This window comes from Aquarana catesbeiana, linkage group LG03 (assembly GCF_042186555.1).
Source record: "Aquarana catesbeiana isolate 2022-GZ linkage group LG03, ASM4218655v1, whole genome shotgun sequence".
NCBI classification, from domain to species: Eukaryota; Metazoa; Chordata; class Amphibia; order Anura; family Ranidae; genus Aquarana; species Aquarana catesbeiana.
The window spans coordinates 654,378,050-654,390,681 of NC_133326.1; the positions used below are offsets into that span (position 1 = coordinate 654,378,050).

General features: G+C 47.0%; 1 protein-coding gene across 2 annotated transcripts in view; it reads left to right on the forward strand.

The window, feature by feature from the left end:
• Nucleotides 1-1,271: 1,271 nt before the first annotated feature.
• The window catches only part of HOOK2 (hook microtubule tethering protein 2), a 68,124-nt gene continuing 56,763 nt past the window's right edge, over nucleotides 1,272-12,632 (forward strand). Inside the window, exon 1 of one of the 2 annotated variants that reach the window (XM_073622716.1) lies at nucleotides 1,272-1,520. In XM_073622716.1, the coding sequence (XP_073478817.1) occupies nucleotides 1,473-1,520 (48 nt within the window). In that variant the 5' untranslated portion in view covers nucleotides 1,272-1,472. The remainder of the gene's footprint in view (nucleotides 1,521-12,632) is intronic. The other variant, XM_073622715.1, reaches the window with a different exon arrangement.

Genomic DNA, 12,632 nt, shown 5'->3' on the forward strand with positions numbered 1-12,632 from the left:
ACAGGAAACAAAGGAAAATGTCCTGCTTCGTACCTATTTGACAGGTGTTAGACAAAACAGGATGTGAAGGGAAGTCTCCCCACTTCCCATCTATTTGCAAAGTGTTCTTCCCATTTCCTACATATTTGATGGGTGTTAGACAAGCAGGAAGTGAATGGAAAATCTCTTCACTTACTTCCTATTAGATTGGTGACAGAACAGAAAGCGAGAGGAAATCTTACCACTTCCTATCTGACAGGTTTTAAGGTAAGTATTTGTTCCGTTTTTTTTTTTTTTATAGTTTCCGTTTTTTCTTATGTATTTGGCAGGTGTCGGACGAAACAGGAAGCAAAGAGAAATTTCTTCAATTCCTACTTACTTTACGGGTGACAGAACTGGGAGAGGGAAGAAATCTCCCCACTTATTACCTGATGGGTGACAGAAAAAAAATGTAAGTGAGAAGAAACCTCACCACTTATATATCTGAGGGGTCTCAGACTAAACAGTAAGCAATATGAAATCTCTTCACTTCCTACCTATCTGAATGATGTCAAACATAATAGAAAGGCGAACTCCCCACTGCCCACCTAAATTGATGGGTGAAAGACAAAAAAGGAAGCATACCTCCCAACATTTTGAGATGGGAATGAGGGACACCTACTAGCAAACGTATGTCGGCATAGGACACACCCCCTGCCACACCCTCTTAAAGGAGAATTAAACAAAACAAAAAAACAAAAGGTTAATTAAATCCACAAGAGCTTTTTTTTTTTTTTTTTTTTTTTATTTACTACTACTATTCCTTTATATTGACTTTTAAAATTTACAAATGCATCAATTTAGAATTTGGATGAAAGGTTTAGCACTAGGAAACACTTTGTGATAGATAAAAAAGTGCATTTTATATACAACTCTATGGATCAGACCAAAATGAGGGACAAGTGAGGAGGAACGAGGGACATTGCTCCAAATCAGGGACAGTCCCTCGAAATCAGGGACAGTTGGGAGTTATGCAGGAAGTGAAGAGAAATCTCCCCTTTGTGGACACAACATCCACCAATCCATATTATTCCCAGAATTTCTTCCATGATCCTAAGGGATGTCTGCAACCTCTGGCAACAATTAAGTAATGTGTCAGGAATGCACTGTACTCTCTAGGCGTGTCTGACACGTCACATACTTTTTAATAACCATAGACAACATATTTTTTTTTTTCCCAATCAGGCATCGCCCAAGACAGCCCCTAATCCTCTACAGTGAGAGAGCGAAGGCCCCTTTTCAGGAAGCGTTGCCCGTGGCCACTGGTGAAAGCCGTACGCTGATTGGAGGATGAGCAGAAGAGGGCGGGTGTAGACAGGTGACGCGCGGTGGAAGTCAGCCGTGGCTGGTACGGTGGCCGGTGGAGGACAGAAGTGGTTTGAATTTGGCTTGGCGTGGCCTAGAGTGATCCCCCCGGTGTACGTGAAGGGTGAAGAGCCGGCCAGAGAGCGGAAATGAGCGTCAGGAGGAGAGAGGAGCAGAGTGACCCCCTGCTGACATGGGTACATGGTGGGAATGGGCACTGTTGGGGGAGGGTGTGCAGTGTGACCTTCTTCTTACCTGATACCCCAAATAATTGCTTATTATCCCCCCAGGACTCTCTATTACCCTGAGGAGGGGGTGCTCTATGCTACGCCTGCAGTGCCCCATGCTACACCTGCAGTGCCCCATACTGGCACTGCACCATATGTCACCATGCATACACACAAGTAGATTCAATTCTAGGGCATATTTATATTGCAGAGGATCTGACATTTACTGCAATAAACCTTCAGGGTGCCTGGTAATAAATGACAACCCATGTGCATCCAAACCTATTGTTATTAGTGCTCCTGAGAGGCACAGGTGCAGCACCCAGCGTGTTGCGTTTAGCACCCTATGCCATCAGGGACGTCCACCCAGAATGCAGTTCTTCTGAATGCACAGGGTCCCCCCCAAATACAAGCACCGCTCAGTACAACCTTCTGCCCCGTCCAGCTGCAGCATAATCCATCCTGCCATAGACTTTGACAGGTTGTGCCTATGGCTCCCTGGGCGCACTGAAACACGGGGATTGGATGCACACAGGCTGAACGCCTTAGAAGCAAATTTTTATTTACTTTTGGAAAGATTTCCACTTGTTTCCTGTGGCATCTCCAGGACAGGAAGTGAAGGGAAATCTCAGTGAGAAAGTGACAGTAAGAAATAGCTTGATGGCATTTAAAGCAGAACGTCACCTCCGAAAGAGAGGTTGCTCTCCTCTTCCTCCTAGCTAGCCCCCACCTCCCTGCCATTAATGTATACTTTTTGTTTTCTGGGAGTTGGTACTATTTTGAGAGCTTATATATTCCCCCTCTGCAACCTCCTGAGGCATGTCACGTGTCCTGGGGGACTGCGGGACCACTCCGAAAGCTCCTGAGGCATGTCACGTGTCCTGGGGGACTGCGGGACCACTCCGAAAGCTCTTGAGGCATGTCACGTGTCCTGGGGGACTGCGGGACCACTCTAAAAGCTCCTGAGGCATGTCACGTGTCCTAGGGAACTGCGGGACCACTCCGAAAGCTCCTAAGGCATGTCATGTGTCCTGGGGGGCTGCGGGACCATTCCAGAAAGCTCCTGAGACATGTCACATGTCCTGGGGGACTGCAGGACCACTCTGAAAGCTCCTGAGGCATGTCCTGGGGGACTGCGGGACCATTCCAGAAAGCTCCTGAGACATGTCACATGTCCTGGGGGACTGCAGGACCATTCCAGAAAGCTCCTGAGGCATGTCACGTGTCCTAGGGGACTACAGGACCATTCCAGAAAGCTCCTGAGGCATGTCACGTGTCCTAGGGGACTACAGGACCATTCCAGAAAGCTCCTGAGGCATGTCACGTGTCCTAGGGGACTACAGGACCATTCCAGAAAGCTCCTGAGGCATGTCACGTGTCCTAGGGGACTGCGAGCAATAATTACGCTGCCATGGGATGCTGGAATTGCTATGGCTACTTTCACACTGAGGCGCTTTACAGGTGGCTGTAAAGCACCTCTCCTCTCGCTCCAGTGCTGGCAGGACGCTCAAAAAAAGTCCTGCAAGCAGCATCTTTGAGGTGCTGTAGGAGCAGTGTATACACAACTCCTAAAGCGCCCCTGCCCATTGAAATCAATAGGCAGTGCCGCCAAAGCTTTTAACCCTTTTTCAGCCATTAAAAGCATGCTGCTAGTAGACAGTAAAGCGCGGCTAAAGACGCCCGCCCCAGTGTGAAAGTGCCCTATTTTTAGCGGCACTTTACAGTCATTTTTGCAACGCTTTTCGGCTGCTAGTGGGGCGCTTTTAACACCCGCTAATAGCCGAAAAAGGGTTAAAAGTGCTGCTGCAGTGGCCCTTTGCCAGCACTGCCCATTGATTTCAATGGGCAGGGGAGCTTTAGGAGTGGTGTATACACCGCTTCTAAAGCGCCTCATAGAGGCTGCTTGCAGGGCTTTTTTGAGAGTCCTGCCAGCACACCGCTGGAGTGAGAGGAGAGGTGCTATTTTTATCACTAAAACACCTGTAAAGTGCCTCAGCGTGAAAGGGGTCTAACTCACATTTTGTGTGTGTGTGTCCTCAAAGCAGAACTAAACCCATCGATTTAACGGTTTTAAAAAAAAAACAGTTACATTCCTGGAATGCTGGAAATGACAACTGTCACATTGGTTGTGCTCTCAACCAAACTGTCAAACCATCCAATGGCTGGTGTCATAACTGATCACATGTGCAGCATCATGGCAGTTGAAGATTAAACAGAGGCCAAGATGACAGCTTCCTTGGCTGAAAACAATAGGAGGGTTTACGTTCAGTTTAACCAAACTGTCAAACCATCAAATGGCTGGTGTCATAACCGATCACATGTGCAGCACCATGCCAGTTGCAGATCAAACTGAAGCAGCTTCCTTGGTTGTAAAGGATAGGAGGGTTTAATTCCACTTTAAGGCTTTTGCAGATTGGCCTCTACAAATTCAGCAGTGCCTAAAAATGGGGAGCAACTGAGAATGTGCAGAGCAGGATGAGACTGTGTACGACTTGATTTTAAACAGTATAGACACTACTTTTTATTGTTTTATATAGCTATACCTGCAAAAGGGGCCAGCCTGAAGTGATCTAGCAGGACTTAATTTTCTGACTAAAGTTCCACTTTAAGGTAAAACAAAAAAGCGTTTAAAGGGCAAGTTCACCTTTTCAGTGAACTAACTGTAAACATGCTGGCCACCCTGCTGCACGAAGCGGCCATTATACTGCATACTGCCAGTGTAGTAGTCCATACAACTCAATGCACAGCTTCGGAGTGAGCAACCATCATAGTGTTCAGAATGGCAAGTGTTTATTGGTCAGCTGCCTGATGAGAAGCTTTTTCTCCCTTCGCCTTTCAGGACAGCTCCTTGGAGAGAGCATGGCTCCACCTCTTCACAGGAAACACTGCGTGACAACGCCCCTTTAAATTCAGCTGCTTCCACCATGCCATCAGTTTGTGTTTCCTCCGCCATGGTGGAAGCACTGCTGGGGAACCAGAGGGGCTGCGCTCTCTCTAAGGAGAGGGTTTTGCCAGTACCTTTTTAGTTTGAATCATCAGACCAGACCAGCTCCCTCCCTGCACAAGAGGGGGGTTGCTCCGGTGCTCGCTTCCTTCGCCGGCTCACAGGATTAAGGGTCTGTCGTATTTTGTCTACGCCTTGCGCTCGGGGGTCACGGGTGTGCTCAGTTTGGGTGTGCATGCCAGGTCTTGGCATGTTGGCTCCGAGTCCTGGATGGCATGTGCATCAGTTCCATTGGTGGGGGTGAGGGGGGTGGGAACTTCTGGTGGGGTGTAGCAGTGAGTGGTTCCTGCTGCTAGAATGCAGGAGGAAGGGGAGGGTCGTCTGGCCGGGGTTTCCTTCCGCCTTTCCAGAGTGGGGACCCCGGAAGGCGCCTAGAATCCCGGCCAAGCCCAGGTAGGAAAGGTGCCTCTTTCACTGGGTTTATTTGTGATATGTGACTTCCTGCAGCTGTCTGCTATAGGGCTACATCCTACTAGCGGTTCAGCATGGATGGGAGACTCTGGGGCACTTTTTGTGGTTGCTTTGGGCACCCTTTCTCTTTGTTCCCTGCTTTGGTGTAGATCTTGCCTTAATGGGGGGGGTCTGTGGGTTTTTTCTGTCTTTTATAGAAAGCCACTACTAAAACGGAGAACTATGGGAAGAAAATGCCCTTCATGCAAGAACCCACTAAGGGACTCATGGGCCAAACTGCTTTGCAGATCTTGTATTGCGGGATCGGTAAGGGAGGAGTCCGCACAGGAGTGTAAGGAGCTCTTTTCCTAGGTGAGAAAAGAATTGGCAGAGACTAGGGACAGTACGTTCCCTCATGAAGAAGCAGGGCCAAAGTTCCAGCCAAGAACAGAGCTCCCAGTCCAATCTTCTTCCTACCACTTCTAGATCGATTGAAAGTGAGTCAGATGAAGAGAGAGTATTCCCCCCCCCCCCCCCCCTCAACAATCGACTCAGAGGAGGATGAGGGGGAGGAGGAAATGAGAGTGTCCAGATATAAACTGATGCTTGAAGAGGTGGACGACTTAGTGAAAGCAGTCTATACCACCCTGGAAATCCAAGAGGAAAAAGCCCAACTATCGTTGCATGACAAAATGTACCAGGGGCTAGAGGAGGCCAGACACAGTCTTCCCGGTTCATAAAGTATTGGCTGACACAATTAGAAAGGAATGGAAGGATCCAGAAAAAGGACAGTTTTTTTTTTTTTTCCTAGGGCCCTTTAAAAGAAAGTTTCCTTTTGAGGAGGACGAGGCGTTAATTTGAAATAAAAAAAAAATTGATGCCGCCTTTTCCCTGATGTCAAGACGGACGGGCTGATCTTGCATTTGAGGATATGATTGTGCTTAATGACGCCATGGACAAAAGGGCCGACTCTCTTTTAAGGAAAGCTTAGGATTCGTCCTTGTCTAACTTAAAGCCGGCAATGGCCTCTACAGTAGTGGCCAGAAACATGGAATGCTGGTTGGAACAACTTTAAAGGCCATGTGGTAGCAGGCACTTCTAGGAAAGATTTGCTAGAGTCCTTCCCTACCTTTTTTAAGAGTGGTCAAGTACATGGCAGATGCCTCGGCAGAATCCCATCGGGATTTCGGCCAGATCTTCAGTCCTTATTAATTCAGCCAGGAGGGCTCTCTGGCCTAAAATCTGGTCAGGAGACTCGGCATCAAGAGTGAAGTTGTACGGAGTTCCCTTTACAAGAGATCTGATATTTGGGCCAGAATTAGAGACTGTCCTCGTTAGGACGGTGGATAAGAAGAAAGCTTTTCCGCAGAAAAAGAAAGTGGTGCAGCAAAGGAAGAATTTTCGTCCTTTTCAGCAAGCCCATAAAGAAAAAGATCCGAACCAGAAAAGACACTGGAACCCTCAAAGGGGGAGAGGCAGAGGAGGGGTGATCTTTAGACCCCCTGAGCAAAGCTCCAAAAAGCAATGACGACCATCTACCAGTAGGCAGGAAGCTACAGGCCTTCCTGCCAGGTTGGGAAAAAGCTCGTTTGTTCTGAATCTAATCAGTCAAGGCTATCAGCTAGAATTTTCACAGACATCCCCAAGCCGATTTTACATTACAAACCTTTCGAGGGATCAGGAGAAAGCCCTGGCTATGACGTCTCGCCTGAGAGAACGGATGCAGAAGGTTATTTCTCAAGTCCCGAAGTACCAGGAAGGGAGGGGTCTTTACTTCCACATTTTTTTTTTTTTTTTTTTTTTGGTCAAGAAACCATCAGGGAAATTTCGTCTGGTTCAGAATCTTCAGGTTGAGAATCAATCTATAAAGTACAAAAAGTCCCCCCCAGCTGTTACATGGCATCCATCGACCTAAGGGATGCTTATCTCCATATACCAATTGTAGCTTCATCGCAGAAATTCCTGCGACTAGCAGTCAATTTGGGGAAGTGGGGAGATTTGCCAACTTTAGTTCAGGATGCTGCCGTTCGGCCTTTCCTCCTCTCCCAGAGTATTCAGGAAAGTGATGGCAGATGCTTTGGAGTCCCTGAGACTGAAGGGTATGTCCATCGTGCCTTATCTGGACGACCTACTACTGTTGGCAGACTCAAAAGATCAGGTAATGGTCAATCTGCAAATAACCCAGGGACATCTAAACAGCTTAGGTTGGTTTCTGAACCTTCAGAAATCAAATCTGATACCGTCTCAACGAGTAAGGTTCCTTGGATAAGAAATTATATTCAATAGAACAAAGAATCTTCCTCCCTTAAGAGAAGATGGGGGGAAAAATGCAGATGGCTCTGAGAACACTTAAAACCAACACAGAGGTTTCAGTAAGGGAAGCCATGTCAGTTCTAGGCCTGTTGACAGCAGCAATCCCTTCAGTGCAGTGGGCCAGGCTTCATGCTCAACATCTGCAGTCAGACATTCTACTGAATTGGACACACCAGGAGCCTCTGGAAAAGAAGTTCAAAATGGGAACAAAGGCAAAAAGATCACTTTGGTGGTGGAGAGACCAGAGGAACACCTCAAAAGGACTCCCCTGGACTTTTCCGGTAACTCGGAGATTAGCGACAGGTGCGAGCGCATGGGGGTGGGGAGCTCACCTCAAGGAACAGACAACACAGGGCGTATGGTCCAAGCCAGAGGCAAGAAGGTCCTCAAATTGGAGGGAGTTGAAGGATATCCATCTAAGCCTTCTTTTCTTCCAGCAGGCTCTAAGGGAACAGCACGTCCAGTGTTATCGGACAACATGACTGCGGTATTATACCTAACAAAGCAGGGGTGCACAAGGAGCAAGACCCTGATGGAATTAGCTCATCAAATCCTGAGCTGAGCAGAGGACAATTTGGCCTCGCAGTCCATCTGAAAGGCACGGAAAACACCCTAGCAGACCTTCTCAGCAGGGGGGAAGTAAGGGAAGCGGAATGGTCATTAAACCAAGAGTTATTCGAGACAATCACCGAAAGTTGGGGCCTTCCTCAGGTAGACCTCTTTGCAAACCAAATAAATGCAAAAACATCGTCTTTCTTTCTCCAGAGACAGGATCAAGCACTCTGAGTGGACGCGTTAGCTCACAAATAGGACTTCCCCCTGTCTTATGCTTTCCCCCAGTTTCAGTTAATACCAAGATTCTTAGCAAAGTTCAGAGCAGAGTCCAGATCTGATCCTAATTGCTCCCTTCTGGCCAAAGAGACCCTGGTTCTCAACCCTAATGAATCTCTCAGCAAAACCTCCCTGGAGATTACCAGTCAGGGAGGACCTTCTGGGTCAAGGTCAGATTCTTCATCCAGATCCAGCATACCTCAATCTAACTACCTGGTTTCTGAGGAAGAAATTCTAAGGAAAAAGGGACTATCGGAAAAACTTATCAACACCCTTCTAGCAAGTAGGAAGAAGGTCACCAGGTCTATTTATTTCAAAGTCTGGAAGTGTTACAATTCTTGGTGTTCCTGCAAGAACTTTAATTTCGTTGCACTATTTCAGTTTTAGAATTTCTCCAGGAAGGAATGGAAACAGATTTAGCAGCAAGTACTCTCGGCACAAGTAGCTGCATTATCAATTTTTCTGGCAAAGGCCCTGTCAAGGGAACCCTTGATAGTCAGATATATATATATATATATCTATCTCTATTATTTATTTATTTATTTTTTTTAAGGCTATGGCAAAAATTAGGCCTAGGCCTCTTATTAGTTTTCCCAAGTTGGATTTATCTTTAATTTATCTTTAATATTTCAGAGACTCACTAAGTCGCCGTTCGAGCCGTTAGAGACATCTTTAAGATTCCTGACCCTAAAGACAATGCTTGGCAATGATATCTACACGTAGAATCAGCGAATTACAGGCATTCTCAATCAAGGAGACCTTTATGAGGTGTCTTCCGGACAGGATAGTGCTGCGGACCGATCCAGCATTCCTACCTAAGGTGTCTTCGGTTTTTCACCACACACAGGAGCTCATACTCTCTACTTTCTGCCCCATGCCTTCGGGGCCAGGAGAAGAAGCCTTCCATACTTTAGACGTTAGGTGCCTCTTAAAGTACTTGGAAGTAACAAAGAATCTTAAAGTCAAAGGGGATAAAAGTACCCTAGGAAGGTGGCTTAAACAAGCCGTTGAAGCATACCTGTCCTTTTAGGTTTAGAACCTCCAGAGGGAATATTGCCTCACTGTACATAGGCAGTGGTGGCTTTGTGGGCAGAGAGGGTCAGGGCATCACCAGAGCAGATATGCAAGGCTGCCACTTGGTCCAGTTTCTCGACCTTCATAAGGCACTACAGGTTGGATCTACTGTCAGCCTCAGACCAGTCCTTTTGTAGGAAGGTTTTACAAGCAGTGGTCCCACCCTGAAGTAAGCTCTCGCTTATCTCCAAGGTGCTGTCCTAAAAGGCAAAGGGAGTAAACCTTAGTTAGACTTACCGGTAAGTCTATTTCTACGAGCCTTTCAGGACAGCAGCCTACTTCCCTCCCTAGGTTATTATGTATAATTTATAATCGCCAGGCTCGGTAATTGTCTGCTTATATCTTCCAGCATGTCGGAGGAATTCTCGGTAACAAATGATGGCATGGTGGAAGCAGCTGAATTTTAACCACTTGCCAACCGCCCCATAGCCAAATGACGGCTGCAGGGCGGCTGGATAACTCTGGGATCACGTCATATGTCGTGATTCCAGAAAACTGCTCCCGCGCGCCCCCTGGGGCGCTCACACGGGAACATGCGTGACCGCCCGGTCCAGAGGACCCGGCGCATCACGGTAAACGCCAGCTAATCGCGGGCGTTTACCATGTGATCGCTCCATCAAATGACGGAGCGATCACATATAAACAAACCGGCGTCATGTCATGACGCCGGTTCCTCCCTCCCCTCTCTGTACCGATCGGTACAGAGGGGGAGAGATCGGATGGGAGCCGCGCTGCGGGCTGGATGTGTAGTGCCCACAGCGCAGCTCAGTGACATGTACAGTCACATCCATCCCCCCCCCCCCATGCGCTGCAATGACCCTGTGCAATACTCTGCAATGACCCTGTGCAATACTCTGCAATGACCCTGTGCAATACTCTGCAATGACCCTGTGCAATACTCTGCAATGACCCTGTGCAATACTCTGCAATACTCTGCAATACTCTGCAATGCCCCGCAATGCCCCGCAATGCCCCGCAATACTCTGCAATACCCAGCCATACTTTGCCATACTTTGCCATACTTTGCCATACTTTGCCATACTTTGCCATACTTTGCCATACTTTGCCATGCTCAGCCATACTCGGCTATACTCAGCCATACTCGGCTGTACTTGACCTCTGTATGTGGCCAGGCTGTCGAAGTCTCACACATGTGGTATCGCCGTACTCAGGAGTAGGAGAATTTATTTTGGGGTGTCATTTTTGGTATGTACATGCTATGTGTTAGAAATATTGTATAAATGGACAACTTTGTGTTAAAAAAAAATGTGTTTTAACCACTTCCCGCCCGCCGGCCGTCATACGACGTTCTTGACTTTGTGCGGGGATATCTGAATGATGGGTGCAGCTACAGGCATCATTCAGATATCAGCTTTTTCAGCCAGCGATTCCCTACACCATAGGAATGATCATAGCGGCTGTTCCACTGCTTGATCATTCTTACGGGAGGCGAGAGGGGACGCCCCCCCACTCACCGCTACGATCGAAGCTAGGATCTTTTTTTTTTTTTTTTAATTTCAGGCTTCCCAGCCTAGAGGTGAGATGTGGGGTCTTATTGACCCCATATCTCACTGTAAAGAGGACCTGTCATGTCATATTCCTATTACAGGGGATGTTTACATTCCTTGTAATAGAAATAAAAGTGATCAAAAAATGTATTTTTTGGAAAAAAGCCTCAAACTAAAATAAAGTAAAATGAACAATAATAAAAAAAAAAAAAAATTTCCCCGTGTGCTTGCTTGCAGAAGCGAACGCATACGTAAGTTGCGCCCACATATGAAAATGGTGTTCAAACCACACATGTGAGAGGTATCGCTGCGATCGGTAGAGCAAGAGCAATCATTTTGGCCCTAGACCTCCTCTGTAACTCACAACATGTAACCAGTAAAAAATTTTAAAGCGTCTCCTATGGGGATTTTAAGTAGTGAAGTTTGGCGCCGTTCCACGAGCGTGTGCAATTTTGAAGGGTGACATGTTAGGGATCTATTTACTCGGCATAACTTCATTATTCACATTATGTAAAAACATTGGGCTAACTTTACTGTTTTGTTTTTTTTGAAAGCACAAAACTGTTTTTTTAAAAAAAAAAAAAAACGTGTTCGAAAAATTGCTGCGCAAATACCGTGCGAGATAAAAAGTTGCAACGACCGCCATTGTATTCTCTAGGGTCTTTGCTAAAAAAATATATATAATGTTTTGGGGTTTTATGTAATTTTCTAGCAAATAAATTATGATTTTTACATGTAGGAGAGAAATGTCAGAATTGGCCTGGGTGCTCCAGAACGCCTGAAGGTGCTCCCTGCATGTTGGGCCTCTGTATGTGGCCACGCTGTGTAAAAGTCTCACACATGTGGTATTGCCGTACTCGGGAGTAATAGCAGAATGTGTTTTGGGGTATAATTTGTGGTATGCATATGTGGTGTGTGAGAAATAACCTGCTAATATGACAATTTTGTGAAAGAAAAAAAAAATCTTGATTTTGCAAAGAATTGTGGGAAAAAATGACAACTTCAAAAAACTCATCATGCATCTTTCTAAATACCTTGGAATGTCTTCTTTCCAAAAAGGGGTCATTTGGGGGGTATTTGTACTTTTCTGGCATGTTAGGGTCTCAAGAAATGAGATAGGCCGTCAGTACTTCAGGTGTGATCAATTTTCAGAGATTGGCACCATAGCTTTTGGACTCTATAACTTTCACAAAGACCAAAATATATGAAGAAAAAATTACAAATTTGCAAAATTTTATAACAGAAACAAAGAAAAATGCATTTTTTTAACAGAATTTTCGGTCTTTTTTCTTTTATAGCGCAAAAAATAAAGAACCTAGCGGTGATTAAATACCACCAAAAGAAAGTTCTATTTGTGTGAAAAAAAGGACAAAAATTTCATTTGGGTACAGTGTTGCATGACTGAGTAATTGTCATTCAAAGTGTGAAAGCACCGAAAGCTGAAAATTGGTCTGGTTATTAAGGGGGTTTAAGTGCCCAGTGGTTAAAGGGGTGTTGTCGCGCAGAGTTTCCTGTGAAGGGGTGGAGGCTCTCTCGCTCTCGCGCTCGCTCGCTCGCTCTCTCTCGCTCTCGCTCGCTCGCTCTCTCTCGCTCTCTCTCGCGCTCTCTCTCGCTCTCTCTCGCGCGCTCTCTCCCTCTGTCGCTCGCGCGCTCTCCCTCTGTCGCTCGCGCGCTCTCCCTCTGTCGCTCGCGCGCTCTCCCTCTGTCGCTCGCGCGCTCTCCCTCTGTCGCTCGCGCGCTCTCCCTCTGTCGCTCGCGTGCTCTCCCTCTCTCGCTCGCGTGCTCTCCCTCTCTCGCTCGCGTGCTCTCCCTCTCTCGCTCGCGCGCTCTCCCTCTCTCGCTCGCGCGCTCTCCCTCTCTCGCTCGCGCGCTCTCCCTCGCTCGCGCGCTCTCGCGCTCTCTCTCGCGCTCTCTCTCGCGCGCTCTCTCTCGCTCGCGCGCTCTCTCTCTCGCGCGCTCTCT